General features: G+C 40.2%; 1 protein-coding gene across 2 annotated transcripts in view; it reads right to left on the reverse strand.

Moving 5' to 3' along the window:
• The window catches only part of LOC141775400 (neuronal acetylcholine receptor subunit alpha-7-like), a 49,333-nt gene extending 30,662 nt beyond the window's left edge, over window positions 1–18,671 (reverse strand). The window contains exons 1-3 of one of the 2 annotated variants that reach the window (XM_074648737.1): window positions 18,568–18,671; window positions 17,882–18,036; window positions 2,084–2,223 (exon numbers count right to left, since the gene is read on the reverse strand). In XM_074648737.1, coding sequence (XP_074504838.1) covers window positions 2,084–2,223; window positions 17,882–17,942 — 201 coding nt within the window. In that variant the 5' untranslated portion in view covers window positions 17,943–18,036; window positions 18,568–18,671. The other variant, XM_074648736.1, reaches the window with a different exon arrangement.
• Window positions 18,672–24,675: the final 6,004 nt, after the last annotated feature.

The following is a 24,675-nucleotide window of genomic DNA, read 5'->3' on the forward strand; positions in this document are numbered from 1 at the left end:
GTCAAGCGGTGGAGGGATGGAGGAATGGTAATTTTCATAAATTGGGAATGTGTCAGGGGTGTCAAACTCAGGTAGACACAAACACTGTTAGCACAGCGGCCCTGGGGAGAGTTAGACACCTCTCATCTATAGTCTAGACAACATGAGCAAATGTGGAAGGAAAAGTAAATAAGCAACGTTAATGCAACAACTAATCTTGAGGAGAAAAACACTTTAGACAGGAAACAGCACTGGGTTAAAAGAATGTAACGGACTGCGTTGGTGAGTGTTGTTTCGGATATGGTGAGATATCCAGGAAGTCCCGTTTGAGTAACATATTAATGCCTTTAAAGGCTTAAACTGGACGGCGACAACTATTTTATCTATCATCACAATATTTGCCAGGTAAACAGCACAAATATGGCATTCATGCTACAAAGCTGCCACCAAAGTGACTTGCTGGATGATGTTGCCCTGCAGCAAAAGTTTCAAGGTTCAACTTTTTTCACAGACAAACCTGCATGTTTTTTCACAGACAAGCCCCATGTGTTGGCAGCGCCGCCACATTGATGGGCGCCAGCATTAGCCATGCGTTATTTCACGCAGGGCTACTGACGGTCTGAACACAGCCCTAACCCCACTCTGCTTCACTGGAGCAGCAAAATTAAAACAACTATGCTCAGCCAGCTTTTCCCCGGTGGATAAAGATTAAAAACAATGGGACATTGGTTTTAAAAGATAAATTCAGACATACAATGAATCAGTTAGGGTAAAGTTGCAGCCAGTAGACTTTCAGGTAGAAAGTAAACCTGGGAACACTAAAGAACAATTATGTGTCCCAGTCCAGAGGGTCTTTATGTGACAGAAGTCAGACATTTAACACCGTTCCATAATCACAATCCTGTGTCACTTATTTCACTGATTCAATTGTTGTTTTTCTCTTTCAAGCATATTCTCTCACTTTTTCTTGGATTCTTCACTGTGATGATTGTGTTGTGGGACTTAAAGCTACTGTTACAGTTGCCACCACACACTTGTCAACCCTCCCGATTTTCCTGGGAGAATCCAATTTTTCTTTGTTCTCTCTAGGTTTCCTCCCGGGGTCACAATTCTCCCGTATTTCTCCCGATTTATTGCAAATTTTCATACTTTTTTTTAACTTTTCCTTTATATCAACCTGTTTCTGGCACTGTACAGTGTGTAAAAGCCCTAATGTTTTCACCTGGAAAATAGATACAGCTATACCTAATGTTATTACCCGGCGGAAGAGGGCTGTTTGCGACACAACATGGTTCGACCTGCGCTCGCCGCACAACCCAGCGTGCAGCACCCAGAGTTGAGCTTTGCTTGACGCAGCGAAAAGCCATCGTGGCGTGGTGCAAACCATGGTTTTTCAGAGCGCAGTGGTGCTGTTGTCGGGCTTTGTCTGAAAGGGCCTTCAGTGAGTGAGAGAAGGAGAGAGAAATGGAGAATACTAAGACAAAGAAATACTCAAACAAGGGCAAAACAATGACTGAATGAATAAAAAATGATGTTAGTTTATGCCAGAGATTCACACAAGTCCATGCCAGAGGGGCGAATTATTCTGTATTTTTTCCTGAGAATTAAAAGTAAAATTAAAAGTAGGCCTATTTAACATAAAAATGCTGTTGCAGCATACTTGTTATTTTGTTATTTTCATTCTTGAAAGTCACCAGAATGCAGGAAAGAAAGTCTCTGAAACTCAAATATCTCTGGGGAAGTAACCCCAGACCCCCCGCTTTAGTTATAAAATAGTCCCTATTTTTTTCTCTAAAAGATTATTTTTGTTTTGTTTTTCCTTTATTTGACCATGATAGTGCTCGTCATGAAAAATGGGTAGAGAGAGGGGATGCAGCAAAGAGGTATCAAGATTGGCAAGTATGAATGTGATACTCAGCTAAAAACCTAAAATGTAAATGATGCAAGTCATCAGCATAGTGGGAAAACTCCACTTCAGCTTTCCATTAAACAACGCACCGTAACAAAACACAAACTTCATATCTTGCTTCCTGCATTCTACCCAAACTAAACACCGTGCCACACACACATCATATAAAGAATACAAGCGGTCTCCCTCCCTCACCACGTCTATGATCTGCAGCAGCGTGAGGCCCAGCTCCACCAGGATGGCGGCTGAGTCGTTGACCACAGGTCTCTCCAGTCGGTTGTAGTTCGCCAGCAGCTCCTTGTACAGCCTCCTCTGGTGTTCTCCCTGCAGCGATCCTGGAGAAAACAAGAGGAAACATGGTTTGAATACAAAGCATCACCTGCACTAAAAGAAAGATCAAAACTAAGCACCAACACTTGAATGGAAGCTCATTCTTGACCTTATAGGTAAAAGTTTGTGACTCAAAGGTCCTTACTCCAATAAAAGTAGTAAACGGATCTTTGGAATTGTTTTTTCACACATAACCACCAGCAGTCACCTCATAATTCAGAGTTGAAGGTACACCCCTCCCTGCAGTTTCTGAAGGTCACTCCGTGATTTACAGACACAGGGGGTGCAGTCTTTTCATTCGCATTTTAAACCGTAAATCTAGTGCTGGATTAATGGTGTTTCAGGACAGGATTTTTTGGCTTAGGCTATACCTTTCCTGCTAATTGTACTTTGGAACATATTTTTCTAATCCAGAAAGTAGCTTTAATGGTCTTCCTAACCTTTTACCCTTCCTTTGCTGGCATCCAGATTATAATTTACCTGATGGGTTTTCAAACACACTGCCATATACTGAACCTATTCAGTCTATTCAGATTGCGTCAAGATGCCACCAATTCCTACAGTACTTCATGTAAACCTGCCTTTTGGTATGAACAAGGTATAAGAGGAAGGTTTGTTGTTGAGCTGAAAGTTTTAATGAATAATAAATACTGTAAATACACACGTGTATGTGCTGACATCGGCATATACATCCACAGACTGTAACACGCACACACACACACGGAGTGGCAGGGCTGTGAGTCGGTGTAGTCTTAAGGTCCAGGGTGATTACGATGATGTGTTTGTTGGCCCGACTCTCATCGCCATTATTGATCATCTCTACCTCACATCTCACACTGCCCATTTGTACCAAAATACGCACACACAAACACAATCAGACCACGTTGTTAATGACCTTGGAGTCACTGATCTCACTATAGTGCATTTTAAAAACTGAAGTGCAACAGGATAAAAACCTCACTCTGCAAAAATCATTTGCGGTAGAGCTCAGTGCTTCTTGGTAATGTGCTCACACTGCAAGTACAATCACTATTTTTGTCCGTCACATGTGACACAGATCTGTTTTAATGACTAGGAGGCTGCAGTGTCAAAGCAAAGAGCATTCAAAATGTCCAACTATGAGGGAGTGGATCTGTGTAATGACTCTATACACATGGAGGTCAATTCAGAAGAAATATTTTTCAGACTGGTATTAGATATTGGCCACAATGTCAAGCATAACTGATCATTAAGGCCTGCAGTTTGAATATAGTGTGTTTATGGTCTGGTATATTTACCTATGCATACCCTCCCTGTAGGGTAAAAGCTAAATTCATCAATTGAGAAAAAACAGCCTTAACCATGTATTTTGTTACACCATCCAAGGGTTTTTGAAAGGATTTTGTTGGGCAAACGAGTTGGATAGTTTTCTTAAATGACAGATTTTAAATTATTCAGAGGCATGCATATGAACCGGGGGAGTACAAACACTTCAGCAAGTGAACACACACTTACAAACAGCACACAGTTTTGTATAACACTCACATATTGGGCCTCATGCTGGAAGCGACATACAAACAAATGATCTCTTATTTTTGTTTGTATCCAGGATTAGTTCTTATTTTGTTAGTACCTATTGATTTCTGGGATACACCAATGTTTTCTTATTGTTGTTCTTCTCTTTTGTAAGAGAAAATGTTATTGAGTAGTCGAGAGCACTCTCACCGAGATAAGAAATAAACATCTTGTTGTCACAGTCCACAAATTGTTTGTCCAATACAAGGAAACATGAGTTTTAAATTTGAGGAACATTAAAAAACATGATTATAATATAATCAAATTTAGATTATTATACGTTTTAGAGTAATTATAATGCTTGGTTTATTAAATGTAGGGGCTAAAGAAACACTATTGGTCCATTGATCCCATTTAAGACTATAAAAACTTTTGGATGATATTGCGTGGCTTACATACTGCTCTTTGATGCTTTTTGATTTTTCTGTAACACCAGTCCTGGAAAATCACGTTTACTTTGTTTAACTTTATTTAACAGCACCAGTAACGTAGTAATAGAGGCCTATGTTTCAATGCATATGCCGCCCACCCCCTCTGTGTGCCTTGAAATGATGGTTCCATAGTCTGACTGTCTATCCATCTCATTTCTTCTTCTTACAGCATTTTTTGCTGGCATCTCTCCAGTTCTTGGGCATGTGCCAGAGTATTTGCACACGACACAACACCTGCTGATATATAGTGTTTGGGGGGTATTACCTATGCTAATAATAAACAACTGGCCAGGCACTTCCAATTTATGATCAAGTGGGATTCATCATTCAGCACATCTGGGTAAGAGCAAATTTTGATGGTTAAGAACGTTTGGTGCATCTGGAGTTGACTTATTTTTTTCTCTTACCATAAAATTAAGAGAAAATATATGATAAATTTAGAGAGATTGTTGCATGAAGCCCAGTAATACCCTCTCTGTCATACAGTAGCCTACATACACAACCTGTCAATGTGCTCAAGAGGTCACCCCCATGCTCAGACAGTATTATGACACATACACTGGGGAATGGTGGAAGGAAGTGAAACAGAAAAAAAGAGAGAATACCACAGACAGACATGTATTGTGGGTGAGAAATAAGACGAGAGGATTACAGAGAAGGAGGGGAGCCCTCTAAAGCTGGGAAGACGAGAGGAGTGTGCCTTCGGCCCGGCACGGTGTTGATTGGCCCATTAAGACTGTAATGAGGAGAGTTATGGCAGGACTGAGCCTGAGGTCAGAGACAGAGGAGCTACGAGAAGCTGCTCAGCGCAGCAGAATCCTTTTCTCTGCTCCTAAAGGAGCCATACAGACTGATTAACACATCACACCGTATCCTGTCTATTCAGGCATCCGTCTATCCATCTTCCAGTACCTTATGTGGAAGCTGGATTAACGGATCAATGGCTTTCCTGCAGACACACATTTATGAACACTTACAGACACACTTTTGCACCATATTGTTTCTCTGTCTCTTTGTCTGTAAGCATGTTAAATTTGGAAAAGCGCTCTAATGGCTGATGGCTTCTGAAAACACAAAACACAATCTCAATAAATCAATACGCAGCACCACAAAGTCATAAATCTGTCCATCTATTCGCAATGTAATTTGCACACTCACGTGCACTCAAATTTAACTACAGCCTCATCTACAGCCGCTATCCTGCCAACCTCCTCCTGTGTCTCCCCTGTGTTTTATTACTGCGAATTGTGAACTGAGGTCCTAACAGACAAAACAAAACTAATAAAGTCAGGGAAGAAGAATTGAAAGCTCAGTCTCCGTTGTTGCTCGTCTCATAAAAGCGTGTTCGGAAAGGAATTAAATAATCAAATACAATAAACCACCGTGCCAACTTTAATTCGCAAACAAACGCGTGCAGCATACGCCAGGGATGAAGGGATACATCCATTAGTTTGTTGGGTTTTCTTTTTTTTTCGTTAAAAAAAATACAAAAACATCTCACTAATGAAGCTGAGATGAGAAGCTGGCAAGAAGACATCATTTTCCAAACCCAGCGAGAGGCCTCATCAAACAAACTCCAGCAGAGGGAGGGGATGAGAGCAGGGGGCAGAGGGAGTAGGGGAGCTGGAAGATTTGTCGTTTGTTCAGCATCCTCTTTGCTCATCTCTCTGTTCACCATCCATGACCTTTCATGTAAAGAGCACGATGAAGAGGTGGTCCTCAGAGCAGATGAAGAAGACTCTTAAAAGCCTTTTCTATCCTAAATGTTATCTTTTAAACACATATATTGTTTGTATCAGATGGATTTACGCCAGTAACACAGTGTCGTATTTCTTATTGATTTTTGTTGTTGTGTAATGTAAGTGAGAACATGAATGACTGTTTTACCAATTAAGGCTGAACATAGGATACAGAAAATATACAATATGTAACATTTAAAGGAACCGAATGTAAGTTTTTACACTGTTTTTTATTGCCAATGTGTGAACAGGTTGTAACCTAACCTAAAAAATGAGACCTTCTGCGACTTTCTGGGTTTCCTCTATCAGCCTGTAGACTGCTTTTAATGAGAAGAATGCGGGACATTTTTTTTTTGGTAAAATCCAACACGTGATTGCGAGTGCCTGTATATTTGACGGTGTGCAACCATAGCTAACATTCAGTTAGAAACGGAGCCTACCAACGCCAACAAACGACCAGCCTCCACCACAACTCAGACTCCAACACAAACTCCACGGAAGCACACAAAAAACACAAAGTTATATCTAGTGTAGCCCGTCTTGTAAAACAGGAATGTGAACGATGTCGGGGGGAAAAATAGGATCAATATCATGACCTGATGACCTTTTTGACATTAAACTGAATCACTATCTTCATTAGGTTTGACCTTTTAGTGTCTGTCATGCACACTCACTCACACACACACACACACACACACACACACACACACACACAACTACTATTAAACTTACTTCCTTGATAAAGACAAGAAAACCAGTGTGTCCTGATCAATTGTGTTTGTGTTAAATACAGACATGCTAATGATAAGCAACTAAAGCAGATCAATACTCCATCAGTTTAACGCCATGGTGGTCATTACAGGAAATGTCAGGGTCACCAATCTGTCTTGTTCTGATTCTGATTAGTGGAGTTGCTCAAATTGTCAATTATGATTAAACCAGTAAAACAGCACAACTGTCCATTAATTACAAATATCTCAATACACTAAAGTCAAACTCTTTACATATTGTATATGAGGAGCAGAGAATCAGGAGTCATTCTGAGCTCAGTGAAACAAACTCAGAGTCAAAACGTTATTGAATGTCTGCTGGTGTCATCGCAAACTAAAAACTTGCAGTTTTCCTGTTCCCTCCAGAAAGGTAAAAAAAAAATATGCCCTTTGAAATCACCCCCTACAGCCAGTGATGTGAAGAAAGACTGAAAAAGCTGATGCTTGAACTGACTCTATTGATCGCTGATCAAAGCATTTCTCCAATTATTTACCAGCAAATATTTTTCCCAAAAGACACTGAAAAGTTCACCTTTCATCTTTTTCAACATTTGTCCCTGAATCTTTATGAGCTCTGACAGCCTGAGATGGGTTTGTTCTTGAAGCAGGGCCAGACAGAAACAATGTTTGGATATCTCCAGAATCATTTCAGAAGTCCAGGTACTAATTAAATCATGTTTTTGCAGATCATACATGTTGTTTATATGGCTGGGTTCAAACATTACATTTCTGAATCAGACACAACTATTATTATTTTTCTAATTTTATATCTTAAAAAAATAGGGCTGTCAACGTTAACGTGTTAACACAAATTTTTAACGCCAATAATTTCTTTAACACATTAACGCAGTCGATACTTCTGAGATTGTACCGGGTTCAGTTTTAAAGCTAGAGTGAAGATCCTGGTATCATATAAAACTAGAAAACCGTGTGTGTCATGTCATACTAGCTTGTCACGAAGGAGCTTAAATAACGCTCCAAACTTGCGCTAAATTTTGGCTAGGAAAAACTGGCATGGCCATTTTCAAAGGGGTCCATTGACCTCTGACCTCAAGATATGTGAATGAAAATGGGTTCTATGGGTACCCACAAGTCTCCCCTTTACAGACATGCCCACTTTATGATAATCACATGCAGTTTGGGGCAAGTCATACTCAAGTCAGCACACTGACACACTGACAGCTGTTGTTGCCTGTTGGGCTGCAGGTTGACATGTTATGATTTGAGCATATTTTTATGCTAAATGCAGTACCTGTGAGGGTTTCTGGACAATATTTATCAATGTTTTGTGTTGTTAATTGATTTCCTGTTATAAATATATACATACATTTGCATAAAGCAAGCATATTTGTCCCCTCCCATGTTGATAAGAGTATTAAATACTTTACAAATCTCTCTTTAAGGTATATTTGGAACAGATAAAAATGTGCAATTAATCACAATTAATCACGGACAATCATGCGATTAATCGTGATAAAATATTTTAATCGATTGACAGCCCTATTAAAAAGTTATAATAAGTCAAAGTAAGAACGTAGTATTTAGAATTCACTGTCACCTTTGTTCATCTCTTCTGTGCTCATTTTAACTTCAGACAATGTCCCATCGAACCAGGTAAAACATTGTGTGTTTGTGTTCAACCCTGTATACACTGATACATGTTAACATATATGCATGTTAACCTAACCTCACTGATGTAGCCACTGAGCTGCAGGATGTCTGCATAGAAAATTAGTTCTAGTTTAATAAGCAGAGCCAGACTGCTTCTGGGTATCAGGGTCCTCAAGGGCATCAGCACCCAAGAGGACATTTTATGTCTGCTCGGCAGAAAACCCACAAAATATTAATACATTTCACACGTTCACAAGGCCTCCTTTGAGACCAAGCCAATTTTCTTTTTGACTAGGTTTCCTCGACATCAACATTTATTAGAAGTATATTGGACGTGGGAGCTATCTTGCAGATTCTTGTGAAAGACAATCGAGAGGAAATGAAAAATGTGAGACTCGTAGAAATGTAAATTTGGTCTGTATATCTTCATGCATTTTTCTTTGTGTGTTGCGGTGGTGAGACAAAGAGTCACCCTGGCTTCCAATCACTCCAGACTGGGAGAAACTCGTAACGTTTTAGAGCCATTAAAATACCAAGGACAGAAATTATGTTTTTGGAACGAGACCCACTATTTAATATAGGATTAGAAAGCGCACATTAAGAATTGACAACCATCCGGTAGGGCTGCACAATTAATCAAATATTAATCGCAATCACCATTTTGGCTTCCCACAATTAAATGAACATGACCGACTGCAATATTGACGTTTAAAATGTGCGCTCCGATCATAGATATAGCTGCTGCATATCAAATCAAGAGCCAGCCAGACACCAGGGGGTGATTGAGATGTTTTGGCTTCACTTTTGCAGCTGCAGTTCAGAGTAGGAGAGTAATATATCACTCGTTTTGCACGTCTGCTTTCTGTTGTATTATACAAAATAGAGCAGATGGGCAAAATGACAACGCACAGAATTCAAGTGAAGAACAACTTATTTTAAGTCTCATTTCGATGCAAAGATTTGTTAATTAGGAGGAATGTAGCTCAACATGGTGAAGTGAAGTGAAAGTAGCGCTCTGTTTATTTAAATGTGAAAGTGCAGAGTTTCTGTTTCCAAGGAACTTTTATGTTTCAATTGACAACTCAAACACACTTAGGAGAAGAGTAGGGATGGGGGAAAAAATCTATACAGCATAGTATTGCAAAAATATCGCATCGATACATGGACATCAAGCATCAATCTTTATTATTTACTATATACCTCTTAACAATCCGATGGCCCATCGGCGGTTCCGGACGCTATTCTGTCCTTCAGAGGTTGTAGCAGGCTCAGTTTTAAAGCTTGAGTGAAGATACTGGTATCAAATGACACTAGAAAATGGAAAGGAATCGATTGATACCAACCATGTCATGTTAGCTTGTTGGAAAGAACGCTAAATAAAGCTTCAAAGTTAGGCTAAATTCTGGCGAGGAAAAACTGGCTTGGCCATTTTCAAAGGGGTCCGTTGACCTCTGACCTCAAGATATGGGACTGAAAACTCTGAGATGAACAGAGTGAAAATTGGATCTTAACAGATGTTGACAAACGGCATAATCTGCAGTTGATAGAAGGTAATGAATTGCAATATATCTTATCGCAATACTCAAAATCAATAAGATCATATCATGACTTAAGTATCCTGATAATATTGTATCTCTGGTCTCTGGTGATTCCCAACCCTAGAAAACAGTGAGGTGCATTTGAAAGCTCCCAAAAACGCTTTTAGGTGAACCCTGAGAAAAGAGACAGATTTGAATTGTATGCTTGTCAATAGAATTTGAATTTTTTTAACTTTGGGTGTGCTCGCAAGTTTAATTTGTTAAGTTTATTCATTTAGTCTAAAATGCACATTCAGATCTGTCAACATTAGCTGATCGTTAGCTGGAGAGGGAGATGTGTGTATTCACACATACACAAAGCAGTGAGATGGTGGGATTCAATACAGTTTCTAATGTGATATGCAAATATAAATAACTATATAAAAGGGAAAATCAGAAGCACATTGTTCCAATCCTCTCGCCCTCAATCCCGCTCAAGCTTTCCACCTCTAATCCCAATTCTTTACACCTTCTCACTCCAATCTTTGGAATAATATCCCACTTCTTTGCTATTCTACTGTACAGTTTTCATTCTTCTCTATTTTGACTGCACCTCTCTCCCTCTATCAGTTGCTTTATCCCTTTACAAGCCTTTCCAAATCTTGTGATATCCCCTCTTTTGATCCCTCTCTCTATATACACCTCCCTTTTGTTACTTCTATTCCTCCTTTTCAGTCGCTCTGCCTTGTCCTGAATTGACTTTTACTTTTGTTCTTATTTGCAATGAATGAGTGCTCTCTAGAGCCGATTAGGTTGTGAGGAAATAAACAAAAAGCTGGAAATTAATTCACGGTCATGAACAGTGTTTTCGCCAGTTAGTTAGCATCATCTGCAGACAAATGGTTGGTTTTTAATAGAAAGCGCCTCGAGGTAGAGGGCAAGTGAGGCCAAATAAACAGGTAGAAGGGGAACTTTGTTCCACAACTGATGTGTGGGAACTGAAAAACGGGGTATATGTTTTCATTACAGGTGGCATCTGGAAATACAAGAACCATGAAAATACACTCAGGCACGTAATTATTCTCTCTCTCACTTTCCCTGTCTCACACACACACACACACACACACACTGGCATTCACGGAGAAAATCAGCTAGGCGATTCGGTCCCATCTGAATATTTTTTACTGGGTCAATGTGTTCAGATGAGGCTTCCAAACATGCTCATCAGACACAGGCTATCCAAACACTGCTAAACCATCCAGGCTGAGCCGCTGTCCAACACACACAACTGGCAGGATGAAAGCATGCAGAGGAATGATCATGGCTTTGTTCCTTAGTCTCTTTCTGCCAAGATACTGTACCGCACTTGTAGATTAGGTTTCTTGTATCATGTAAGACTGGATTTTAGCACTATTAGGCCTTAGTGAAATAACTGATCGGAAACTACTGAAACGATTAGTCGATAGAAAATGACTCTGGCATTTTTGATGTTAAACATATGCTTGGTGTGCATACAGGTATATTGAAAACATTATTGAATGGAAAGCCACAAACACAATTGCTGAATGTTGAGGTTGATGCGGAGGTGCTTTAAAGGATGGGTTCACATTTTTTGTAGTCTGTCTCAATACAACACTCACGTGCCAATATGTAGGTTGAAAAAGTTATTTGTAGCTTCAATCACTACAGTCCATACTAGCCATGAAGCACCATTCCATGCAAAATGCATTTTTAAGTTCAACCAAAGCTAGTCTGACTCACCAGATGTAGACTGTGGGTATAAGCCTATAATTGGCCGCCTATTTCAGCCGGCATTCTTCTCCCCTTCCTCTATCACCACTATTTCGCAAGAGCATCGTCGCTGCATCCTGTGCTTAGCGCCACCCAAGACGATTGTGATTGGTTTAAAGAAATACAAACAGCGAGCGAGCGATGGCGCTGAGTTCTCCTCTCTGTAATTGTCTCAGTTTAAAAGTCAAAATTATTGAAATAAGATAGATAAAAACACAAAGAACGAAATATTCTGCTTGAATCCATATTTGGTCCACTCAAAAACAAATAATGTTCTGCAGTCAAAATATTCTCCCATCTGTGTTTATTATCTACGCCAACCATTATCTACGTAGTAAGTTACTACGAGCAACCACGGACACATTCGCCACGTTAACGCGGTTAGCACCACCACAGTAATGGTACCACCGCCAGATGGTGGCACACACAGACCAGTCGCCAGATTTGTCTATTTATTGTTGTTGTGTTTGCTTGATTGGCAGGTGTCTCAGCCTATCACAGCTCTATTTCTGCTGCTTATACTCCAGAATGTGACATTACAGATGCTATGTCCATGTTTTTCTACAGCTCAAGTGTAACTGGCTTCAGCCACGGCTTTAATCTTTCCTGCTAGACAGACTCTGTACGCAGGGTTGACATGGGGCCTCTAGTGGCCCCTGCGTTCCCAATGATGTAACAAATCCTGATGAAATCGTGAACACTACAGACATGTCGTGTGGTGACAAAAGGGTTGGGATGATTAGAATAGAAGTAAAAGGCTTTGAAAATTTCACTTCAGTTTAGCTCAACATTAATTTACATGCTGACAGCAAGTGCTTTCCTTTGAGGCTTCTCCAAGCACTAACATAAACACCACATTATTGTGAAACAACCCCCTCATTATTTAGAGTAATCTTGTTTAGTAAATGTGGTAAACACGCTTGCTAAATCTAAAAAAAATGATGTAAAGAGCCAAGTCTATTATCCGGTCTGCAACATAACAGGGCTCTGATCCCAGAATGCTTTGGGACAGAGGGACTAGAGTTATGAACCTGGAGGGGGAACAGGGCTGCACAAAGAAACCACTGACAGACCGCCACTCCCTGAGGGCCTGGACAGTCAACACCACGACAAACGCTACACAACTACAGCCATTCTGATGCAAATATCTTATGTATGTGTGAGAGAGTATGAGAGAAACAGAAAGAGAAAAATAAATAGCACTGCATATGTACACGACACAATGGTGATGTGGAAGGAGCGATATGATTAAAGCCAAACTCCCACAATATATTTTTGTTTGTCGGACTCTGAAGCTGTTGCATCTGCCAGATATAATTTACACCTCGAAGCTGGAACAATAATACACACTAGAACAAGAGTTATGAACTCGGTGTTGTTGCAACATGCTGATTGTTTGCAATCACGATTCACATAAAAATGTGTTCTTCCAAATTTTGTTTAAAAAAAGAGAGAGAGAGAGAGAGAGAGAGAGAGTGCATGAGAAAACAAAACAGAAACTGCAACTGAACTTAATTTGGTCCTCATTCCATTGGGATTTTTTACTAAATTAAAAATAGCAGCAGATAAAACACTCAGGTACATCAAGTACTGACTGAGTTTTTTCCCCCGAATGTGAATGACAAATGTGTGCGTGTCTCATTTGCGATACGACTGTGTCGGTCGGTAAAAGATGTAACATCACCAAAGTCCACAGCAACTTTTCATGGGACTTTCCGGCTGGTAGCAGTCTACGAACAGAGAAGATAAAAGAGCTGAAAACAACGGCAATCTCAAAGACAACAGTCTCTGTTTATCAAACTGACGAAGAAGGCCAACGCAGCAACAGAGGCTTTGTTTAGTTGCGTAAATCCTAACGAAACACAAAAAACCCTTAGCCTATGGTTGGACTATAAGAGGCGATGGCTGAAACTTTATTCAAAGAAATTATGTCTGCTATTGGGGATATATAACTTGGTGCTATGAGTTCACTGAGTTCGCTATGAGTTCGCTCCGAGGAAAAAAAGCTGGAGACCTCTGCTCTAGAATATAGTATATAATGTACACTCTGAAACCGGTGTGTCCACCTTAACAGAGACCATCTATCTCTCCTTCAGATTATGGCAAAGACCTTGACAACTGCCATTTAACTGTCTGAAAGAAAAGCACCCCGAGGTAAAAAATAATGGGACTCAAGACACTATAATGTCTGATGGGCTGCAACAAAGTGTCTCTCTGTGTAAAAAGCACCTTGTCTTGTATTCATGCTGTCCTTCAAAAGACAAAACCTACTTATATTGTGTATGGATCAGCATGTGTAGGAAATCTCATGTATGTGTAGCATATGCACAGTGCTGCCTCTAAAACTAACCAAGTGTGCATCAGTGTAAATTAAGGTCACTTCTACATTGGTCTAGCACCTCATTATTTCACTATCAATCATTTGGTAGGGGAAGGAGTCAGGGGAGGTCAGCAGTGAAGTGTCCAGATGTTTAGCAGCTTTAAACCTGCTTCTTAAGCCAGGTGGCTACTCATTACCTAACCTGTTTAATAACACAGACAGAGAGACGGGGAGAGACGGAGGGGGGAGTCAGAGAAATGAGAGATGATTAAAGTTGATAACAGGAGACACAAAAATGAGGGAGACAGATTGTAAAGGAGGGGCAGGGAGGAGAAAGATGATTTGGGTTGGAGGGAGGTGAAAACAAAGTGAAGGTAGGGCAAAACATCCACGGGTCCTAAAAGTCCCTGAAAATACTATAGAGACATAAAGAAAGTTCCTTTAAAAACGTTACACGGCTTTCTCCAATGCTTATGCAAAGATAAAATTGTTAAAAAAAAAAGTTTTACATCTTGTGAGACTTCATCAAGATAGAGTTGTGAAGTAATTACACAAGTGCTAAAACTTAAAAGGTGCTAAATTTGATATCCAGAGCATTAATAAAGCAGCAAACACTATTTGCTATGTAAAGATATAGAGGAGTAATGTCTACCTGAGCAGAAAAAGAAGTCGCTCGCCCTCCGTGTGTGTTGTAATCTGAGTTTCTCTGCGCTCTCTTTATGTAGGCGGGCCGCGCATGCTTTTAGTGCATGTTAGTTCATGTGAGCGTTCCCCACTGGATAACTCACGGCTACTGCTGTGCACACAGCTATTACAGCTGATAACGCCATCCCGACCGATGGCGTTGTTTAGTATACTAAAACTGATTTTGTCGACTAATCGATTTCTTGATTAAATCAACAGATCTGTGAAACTGAGTTTCACCACAAAGAATCATACAAAAGCACCACTTAAAATCTTTTGTTTACCAGAGATGTGCTCATACGTTTCTTGGAAGTAAGTCATTCAGCATGAAAAAGCATAAAAAATTACAAATCGACTAAAGAAATCTTAGTCGACTGAGACCAAAACAACGATTAGTCACCTAATCGACGAAGAGGGGGCAGCCGTAGTTTGTTTGTTTTTTATGTACACACATACGACTTCGTACAGTAAAATCTAGATGATGAACAAAATAAGAAATGTGACAGGTCATAACATTTTAGTTAAGAGTAAGTAAGTAAGTAAGTAAGTAAAAAGGCTCATATCTGAAACCTGCAACCACTAAAATAGACAAAAAGGCAAGAGAGGAGTAGCATGTCATTGTCATCAGTAATGATGATGAGGGGTGAAGGGGATGTGTCAAGGAGACACGAGGGGATAGAGTGAACAGAGACAGATGAGGGACAGTAAAAGTAATCCTGAAAAATCAATTTTACATGAGCGATTTCAACCCGCTCCACTTTCTGCAGCCAACTTGTAAAGTTTTTCACTTCTTTGTGTGACTCTGTCTTTTTGTGTATTTCTCTGTCAGTGAATGGGTTTCCATGTACAAATGCTCATTACCACTGTGTGCGTGTGATGCTTAAAGCAACCCACGAGTCACATCCATTAGCACATCATTTCCAGCATCATGTGACAATCTACAGTGGTGAACAGGGATCAGAGCGTATGGTGTTGTGTTTTAATGGAGTTTTGGATGGATGGATTCATACAGGAGATTTATAATCTATTATCGAGGGCTCAGAGCTCTAAAACCACTGGATGTTTAATCCTAATCCAGGAGCTAAAACCTTCGTTGTGTTGCAACGCTGAGTGCGTGGCTACCATGTCCATACTTCTACACCACGTTGGACACAACCTACCATGCCTTGCATACTGTATCTTGAACTAAAACTGTTCAAAGAAACCTCCACACGTTACCAGGAACTGTTAATTTAGGACGTCCAGTTCCAGAGTTTTAAACTTTTGAGGCAACTTGAAGGCAGTGCAACCTGTCTACTATTTTAGCATTGCCAGTGAATGAACAGCAGCACTTATAATACCTTAACACATGACTGAAATACTGAACAAGGGCATACAAAGTGCATTTAACATAAAGTTTGTGATTAAAGAGCGTAGAGTTCGGGGTAAGTATTGCTGAGCATGGAAAAAGTAAGAGGCAAGCAAGAGAGAAAGAGAATAATTGAAAGAGACAGAGGAAGACATCGAGAGAGATGAGGCGTCGCATTGAAATCAAGCAGATATTATTACAGCATCTGTGCCAGCCAACTTCACGATTACCAGGGAGGGTCAGGACAATAAATTCATTGGCAGGTATATTGCTGCACCTGAATACGGGGCTGTTGAGTCTTTTATATTTAGTTATAACCAAAACAAAAATGTCCACAGCCTGAGGAGTAAACGTAAGTCTAATTCACTTCATCATCTGTCTTTTCACAGCTGCATGGAGCTCAAGTTGTCACGAGAAAATAAATTGTCCTATCTCGCCTCTTTTGGTTATTGTCTTGTGTTTCCCTCGACAGACTAAAGCTGCTTATCAACGGTGCAGTGAATGTGAACATACGAGGCCTACAAGCGGCTAGCTGGTTCTTTAATCCCCATGACCAAAGACTCATGAGCAAAGCCTGTTCTCCTGCCAACAGTCAGACGTGACTCGCCATGACATCCACTGTTCAAAAAACACACTGTAGGGGGTGTCTGTGTTAGATTTAGGTAGCCATCTGAAGTGAACATAAAGGTGAAATCCATCTATCTATCTATCTATCTATCTATCTATCTCTTCCATTTCCATCAATTCTGCAGCAAATTCTTTAAAAGACAGTGAACTTAAAAGGGCTGAATCGTTCTCACCTTTTTGTGAATTGTTTAAAAGAGAATAAAAATAAAGACCGTACGATTCTTAGACTCAGTATTAAATTACATGACTTGTGTAGCTTCATCTTTTGCAGTGCCTTCGCTACTTTAAAAGTAGACAGGACACACTGTCCCACCATGAGACAACAACACTCTTCATGACAGACAGTGGCGGCATCCTGTCATTGGTTGGCATGTAATCCATCCTCTTTATCTCTCCCTTCAGTCTTAAAGTCATTAAAGCCATTCCTCCCCCTCCTCCTTCACAACAAGATGACCACTGACTGGATCGGTATGGAGATGTGAAGAAGGTGGTTTGATGTTTACACATGCATATACTGTATGCACACACACACATACATGGAGGGTTCGAAAGCATATCTTCAGCAAAGCCGCTGTGTCACAAACCAGCAAGTAAACAACCCAGATGTTACAGATGGGATGGGGGCTTAAGAGAGAATTAGAGTCATGCATGCACATCTAATTGCACACGAATGATCAAACATTAACGCACAGACACGCGTGCAGTGTTTAAAAATAACTCTTAGTGTAATAAATCTCCCTTTTACACAAGGTAACTGAAGTACATTCAGGGTGCAGACAGAGGTGGAGTTTTTTTAAAACTGATTTGTCATTCAAGGATTCAGAAGCCAGTGTTACTCAATAGGACATTTGGTGACTATATAAAACAAATTATAGTGATTCTTTGGGCTTTATAACTTTTTTTTTTTACATAATTAATTATTAAAAAGTTCCTTTACTTTGTCATCCCAACATGAAATGCAAATTCTGTTTTGTTTATCTCTAATCAACTTCAGGTTTAAATGTTGCCTTTCATTTTAATAGTTTATAATCCAAAAGAACAAGTTGCCAAATGGTAGAAAATGCTTCCAGCAAAGACCACACCAAGGCTCATTAGTCCCTTTAGAAATAACAGATGAAGGCCAATATAAACTCTAGATTATCCCAAACATATGTCAAACCCCTGTATAATTAATAATGTCTTAGTATTCATTTATCTAAACAAGCTCATGCACTCACTGAAAGAAGTGTCTTAAAAGAAAAGAAAACTTCATCACTTTTCCCCAAACCTACCTTTGAACAGCATGGCCACACAAATATAAAATCCAACCGAACATGGTCCCCATAACTTCATCCTGGCACCGCTCTCCACCGGCCCCCTGCAGCGGGCTCTCAGTGTCGGCTAGACGGGGAATCAGCTCCGGCTTGTTGGCGGTGTGAACATGAGGCTGGAGAGAGACGAAGAGGAGGGAGAGACGGAGAAAAAAACCCTCACAGACCAGAATGAGTGTGGAGTTGAGATTGTGCGCGTTCACGCTGGTTCACAAACACATTCCCTCACACACACACACACACACACACACACAGAGCGCTGCACGGGGACGCGCGTCCGAGCCGGAGTCAGCTAGAAATATGGCTGCTGAGTTAAATTATACCTTCACAGGTAAACACACAGGTGATAACAAGAACTACAGTAAAGTCTCTACATTAATGTGATGGATATAATCACTTCGCTACATGCAAGAGTTGTTGCAGAGTATTCAATTGTGAAATTAAGACCTCACAGTGCTTGTTTCTAATTTCCTCCTAACGTTAATTGAATATAGCCTAGATTACTTTTGCTGCATGTGATATTTAAATCCTTAAACTGACAATATGTACGCTTAATTCATTTTTTAGTAGAATATTGACTTTAACAAGTGACGTTGGTGTAAGTTTTACTAACTTAATAAAGTCAGTTTTGTGTCTCCTGCACTCACCTGTCTCCAAACCGTGGTCACTAGTGATGGGAATTCCGGCTCTTTTTAGTGATCCAGATCATTTGGCTCAGCTCACCAAGAAGAGCCGGCTCTTTCGGCTCCCAAACGGCTCTTCATTTTACCACTTCTGCCTTTTATAATTAAGCCAAATTTAGTGCAGTTTTGACCTATGATTAGTATGTGTGCACATATATCACTTAAAGTATTCAATTTAATTATACTAAACCTTATAATTTCCAGAATATCATCATTTTACATGCTGATTCGTTTCCGACTGTCACTCATCTCGTCTGCTATTCGCGCACCGCTCTCTCTTTCTCTCCTTCTTTCCCTCCTGCTCTGTACCTGTAGACCGTCAGCGCGCCGCGCACCCCCGCCCCTCCCTGCTTGATGGTATGATCCTTGTCTGTCATCACCTGAGTGGTCACATGGACGTCATTAAAACAACATTCAGTCACAGTCAGTGCATGGAGTGCCCGTGGCGGGGAGAAGATCGTCCTATCATTGTCTTGAATTAATAAAAAAAACAAAAAAAAAACTTAGTGATACTTAAGTGAACTCTTATTGTTCACTTAAAAGATCCGGTTATTAGAGCCGGCTCGTTCGCGACGACACATCACTAATTGTGACTTTTATTGATAGTCAGTTTATCACTTCAAATACAGATTTAGTGTTATTATGTCATTATTAAATATAATATAAAAGACTCAGCAGCATTGTTATGACTTGGAAACATCTGGAAGTCAACACATATAACTAGAAATACCAAGATAAACTTATACAACAGCTGTGTACTATCTGTCCTTCTATATGGTGCTGAGTGTTGGAGAATGACTGAAAGAGACATATAGGCAAGCTTTCCAGCTTTCACAATAACCGCCTCAGAAAGATCATGAGGATATTCTGGCCTAAAGGAAGATTACAAACCATGAACTACACAAAACAACAGGGTGCTTGGACATGGAAACAATGTTGATAAGAAGAACATGGAGATAGCTTGGACATGTATTAAGGAAACCATCTGATGACATGACAAAAGTGGCATTACGTTGGACACCAGAGGGAAAAGAGGGAGGCCCAAAACAACCTGGAGGCGAACCATCAAAGGAGAAATGAAGACGAGAGGATACAGCTGGAACAGCACTGAGAAGGAAGCAAAGAACAGAGATGAGTGGAGATCCTTAGTCCTTGCCCTATGTGCCACCCGGCGCAACAAGGACTAAGTAAGTAAGTAATGTCATTATTAAATGCTTTGTTTATTTATTTTTGGCATAAAGCAGCTATGTGACATCACACATGAGGGTGTGGCCAGAAGTTGCCATGCAGAAGTTTTTTTGCTTCATGTGATTCAAAGTTGATTCAAACTTTAACAATATTTCTAGTATTTTGAAATCTCTGTGAAGTTATTTCTGCTCTAATCAATATGTGTTTAATAAAAATAGGTCAAATTCGTTATTTTAAAGGACCAGAGTGTAACATTTACGGGGATCTATTGGCAGAAATGGAATATAACCTCAATAAGTATGTTTTCTTTAGCGCGTTGTGTTCTTGTTACCTTAGAATGAGCACTTCAATTGAAGGAAAACAGACCAAAAGAAGCATACATATTAGCCTTACATTCATCACGTGGACAAAGACACAACTCCCAGTGAAGGCTAATGTTGCTCTAATGCTGGATGTGTAAATAAGCATCGGTTGGCAAACACACTCCCCATATTATCTTTATAAATTCATGTGTTTACAGCTTGATGAGCTGCCGCGGAGTGGCCAAAAATCAATTAATGCTGAAGCCAAGGCCATGGAGTCATTACATACAAAACAGATGTCAGTTTTCTCAGCGCTGGTCACAACCAGGCCTAAAACTCTTGGCCCTTAAAGTAGAATCAGATCACCACCCAACCCTCCTTCTCCCACAGCTGTAGACCAGCATTTATGAATGTCATGTGTGCCACACTGCAATTTCCCACTTCCAGGATTTCCAAAGAGGTTCATCAACTGCATATTTGCCTTATTTGTCACCTTTTTTGTGCCAAGCTGGCTCATAACCAAATGACCTATTTATTCCAGTCCATAAATAATTTCAGTCGGAAATAGGATCCGACAGGCGGTGAGAACATTTTCGCACAAATGTGCAGCGTTCCCCCTCATGGCTCCCTTTCTCTGCCTCTCAATGGAACAGGAGCATATCATCTAAGAAGCAGTCCTGTGCCAGCGGTATTAGACCAGTTCTCGCTATTTTTCATACCCCACATGTCTACGTCTCGTGGAGCTCCATCAGAGGAGATTTATGCTGCTAGATGTGATTTGGTACAGAATCCCATATCTGTCTGTCTGTGCTGTAGGTGGGCAGACAGCCGCCGTGGGCTCAGGGAAACCTCTGATCGCAACCTTCATCCTCGTACACGCTCTCGCTGGGCAAACTTCTAGCCAGTCAGAAGGCGCTTACACTAAACTAATCCTCATTTCACAGAGGAAAACATATTGATCCAACTGTGAACTAAAAGTTTTGTTAAAACTACCAATAACTTTACTGAAGTTTAATGAAGAGCCGTCCATGGTGCTGAAACCACGAGCAGCACTGTTCTGTGTCACCAGCAGTAACATGCAGATGAAAAGGAATCAAAGTAATCAAACAAGAAAGATAACATGAAGAAATCCAAAATTATTTATACAGGACATGCAAACATACTGCTTGCAGAAGTTTTAAACTGATTGCAACGGTATACTGGTGGTATGGAAGATGACGGTTAACATACCATGTACTGTATTGAAAAAAAATGACATAAGTGAGTCAAAGGTGCAGACAGGATCAGCCTGGCTGCGCTGTCGCTCACCTACAGTATATGTTCAATGTTAATAATCATAGGGAGTTATTTAAGAAGCTCACAGCTGATGTTTTTTTCATTTTCATTTTTCATTTAGTAGTTAATTATGCAAGTGCTGCTAACATGTAAACATACATTCTATTACATGCTATTTTTTATCAGGTTTATAATTCTGTTTATTATAATTATGTTCTCATTCTTTATGGGTCATTGTAACTGATACTACTAATAATAGTAATAATAATAAAAATAATAGTGTAATATCGTGAAAGCGTGATATTTTCTGAGATGGTTATCGTACCATGAAAATCTCATACCCTAACTGACGTGAAAATCAAACATCAGCGCATGATAAAATGAAGCTTATTGTTTGTTAACCATGGCGTCAGGCTTATTATAAACTTCACATTTCACTGTGAATTACATTTATAGCTTTGGTGCATTGCAATACATTCAGATTCAGTATGCAAACGTTTTCTTTGTGTGTGTGTGTGTGTGTGTGTGTTTACGCAGTGAGTCTGTGAATCTGTTGGAGCATAAATATAAATTGTCTCCCCGTGTGTTGCCTCCTCTCAACATTATTTTTCCCCTTAGGGGGGAGGGGTTGCAAACACTTGCCAACACATACTGTCACACACCAGAGAAACAATTCACAAACCACATACACAAAAAAAAAGGGTGCAGAATCTCACCACCAGCCAACTGACTCAGACAGAAACAGAGATTGACTTAGATCTGACCCCTCAATTCTTTTTTTTTACAACACATTTAAAACAACATAAAACAACAAAGCAAGAACACTTCTCAGAAGTACCTCGGAGGTTTGTCTCTCAGGTGCTTTCCAAACTATATTTGTTTAAACATCAAAGATGAGAGAAATACTTGTAGATTTAGTTTTTAAAATCGTCTTGTTCCTGTGAATCTGAATCCAAAATGCAGATTTTGACCCTCTCAATACTGAGCTGGACCTACCATATTTTGGCTTTTTTAAATACACCGGCGGCCCACTGATAGGAAGTGAGCAATAGCAGAGAGGAAAGAGCAGAAAAGAGACCAGAGGGAGCTGTTTATTCTCTATCTTTTATAAATGAGAAGTGTTCTGCTAATGGACTTAAATGTTGTGGAGTAACCATTGCTTCTTTCTTTCTTCTCTCAGTCCCTTTTTTTCTCCACAACCCTCTTGTCTTCTTCTACTACTTAAAACAAACCTAGCGGACAGATAATTGCTGACAACAGAGACACGAACAAAAGTCAAAACATAAAGTCAGCAATGACAAAAGCATGACAAAAATTGTGTATGACATTTTAAATCCTATATTTTGTTAAACACCCTTATCACCCCTTTTCCCTAATCAAATATTTGAAATATTCGCCTGTCCCAGCAGGGTGCATATGTGTGTGTGTGTGTGTGTGTGTGTGTGTGTGTGTGTGCGTGTGTGTGTGTGTGTGTGTGATAGAATGAGGTCAGATGAGTTTTAGTTTTGTCTGAGTCGCTACCTTTGATGTGTGGAAGACGCAGAGCTTTCGCTGTGGCAGAGAGCACAAGGGTCCCTGAGCTACCCAAGGTGTGTGTGTGTGTATGTATGCATGCTTTGGAAATCTGTATTTCTATGTGTGTGTGTGTGTGTGTGTGTGTGTGTGTGTGTGTGTGTGTGTGTGTGTTTGTGTGTGTGTGTGTGTGTGTGTGTGTGTGCATGTTATGTGTCTGTGTCTGCAATTGTGCATTCATACTTTTCATTTGGGATCTTTTCTGAAATACTTGCAAAATATGACAAATGAAAAATGACCTAAGAAACAATTAAAGATGCTAAATACGGGATTGGGAGCATTTCTATTGTCTCTCACTGGCTCTCGTCGGTGGGGTCGTGTCTAGAAGGTAACTCTCAAATTGCAAAAACTAGCAAAAACTCTGGCGAGACTCGCTGCCCAACGACCTCTCCTAACGTTAACTATTCAAGGTCAATGCCTAACCTTAACCTTCTCGCAAGAGTTTGGCAATTTGCGTGTTACCTTCTAGACACGACCAGCCGGCGGCTCGCAGCTAACAGTGCTAACAGTGCTAACAGAGCAACGATGGCGAAAGTGCTGACAGAGCTAACAGTGTTTACCTGAGATGTAACCTGAGGGTGGGAGCTATGCTTCCGCAACAACACCGTTGGTTGGGATAGCGTTATCCGCTGTAACCGCCATATGAGAGCAGTGCAGAGCAGAGGTCATGAGCTAGCCAGTCGGGCACGCTCACATGCACTTAAAAGCACGTGCAGCCAGCCTGGAGATGTCAACAAAGGACGGAGAAGCTCTGATTACAACACATACAGAGGAAGAGCGACTTCATCCTCTGCTCAGGTAGACTCTTCTATATTTTTATATAGACAATAGCTGTTTGCTGCTATATTAATGCTCTGGATATTGTATAGAGCACCTTTAATGTAAGGCTTTTTCTCTCCTCTAATACATGTTGTTTTCAGGTTTCTATGAATATCCGCCCACATGATGAAGTGCATCTTGGTCCTCCCGAAACACTTCCTCCTCAGTTGTCCTGCTGCCAGCCAGCCATTTGTCTCCGTTACACTGGCAAGGTAGCGACTCAGTTTATTATGGGATGTCGAAGAAAGGTCAGACCTCTCACACACACTTAGGAGTTTACTGTGGAAAAGGTCAGCAGTGCACACAAGGGTGAGGGAGAGACGCAGAGAGTCACACAGACACAAACGAAACAGCAAACAATAGTCGTGCACTGTGTGGGTGGACGACAACCACGTGATCAAAGAACATTCTTCAAAGAAGAGCTCATACAATTACATGCAATAAAATACTGTCACACTTTTTCATACTTAGAGATGCTAAGGTTCATAAATAGAAGGAGTTTAAATTATTAATGAGTTGTGGTCTGCTGGACCTTTAGTTATTGTCTCTCTCTCTTATCCTCACTTCAGCTTTTAGGTGGTCATTTTCTTGTGGCTGCGTCTTGAACGAGAGTGTAAATATTACATCACACGAAGAAATTCACAGGAAGCCTCCTGCTCATACTTTAAAGGATGTGAGCCTTTACTGCAGCACCTTCAAAAGTAAAAATCACAAATTAATACTCTCAGGACCTGCTTTGAAATTTTTTAGGTCTTAGCGAGCCTTTCTTGACTCAAAAACCAAGCTTTAAATCCCCCTCCCTTAGGTGATGCTACATACATGCATATTCTGTTAATGTTTCCCCCTTTGGTTTTAAGTTAGACAGTTTTAATTAATATCTTTATTTTTTCTCACTTCTCTTCCTGATTTCAAGTCC

Source organism: Sebastes fasciatus, chromosome 10, assembly GCF_043250625.1.
Source record: "Sebastes fasciatus isolate fSebFas1 chromosome 10, fSebFas1.pri, whole genome shotgun sequence".
Taxonomy (NCBI): Eukaryota; Metazoa; Chordata; class Actinopteri; order Perciformes; family Sebastidae; genus Sebastes; species Sebastes fasciatus.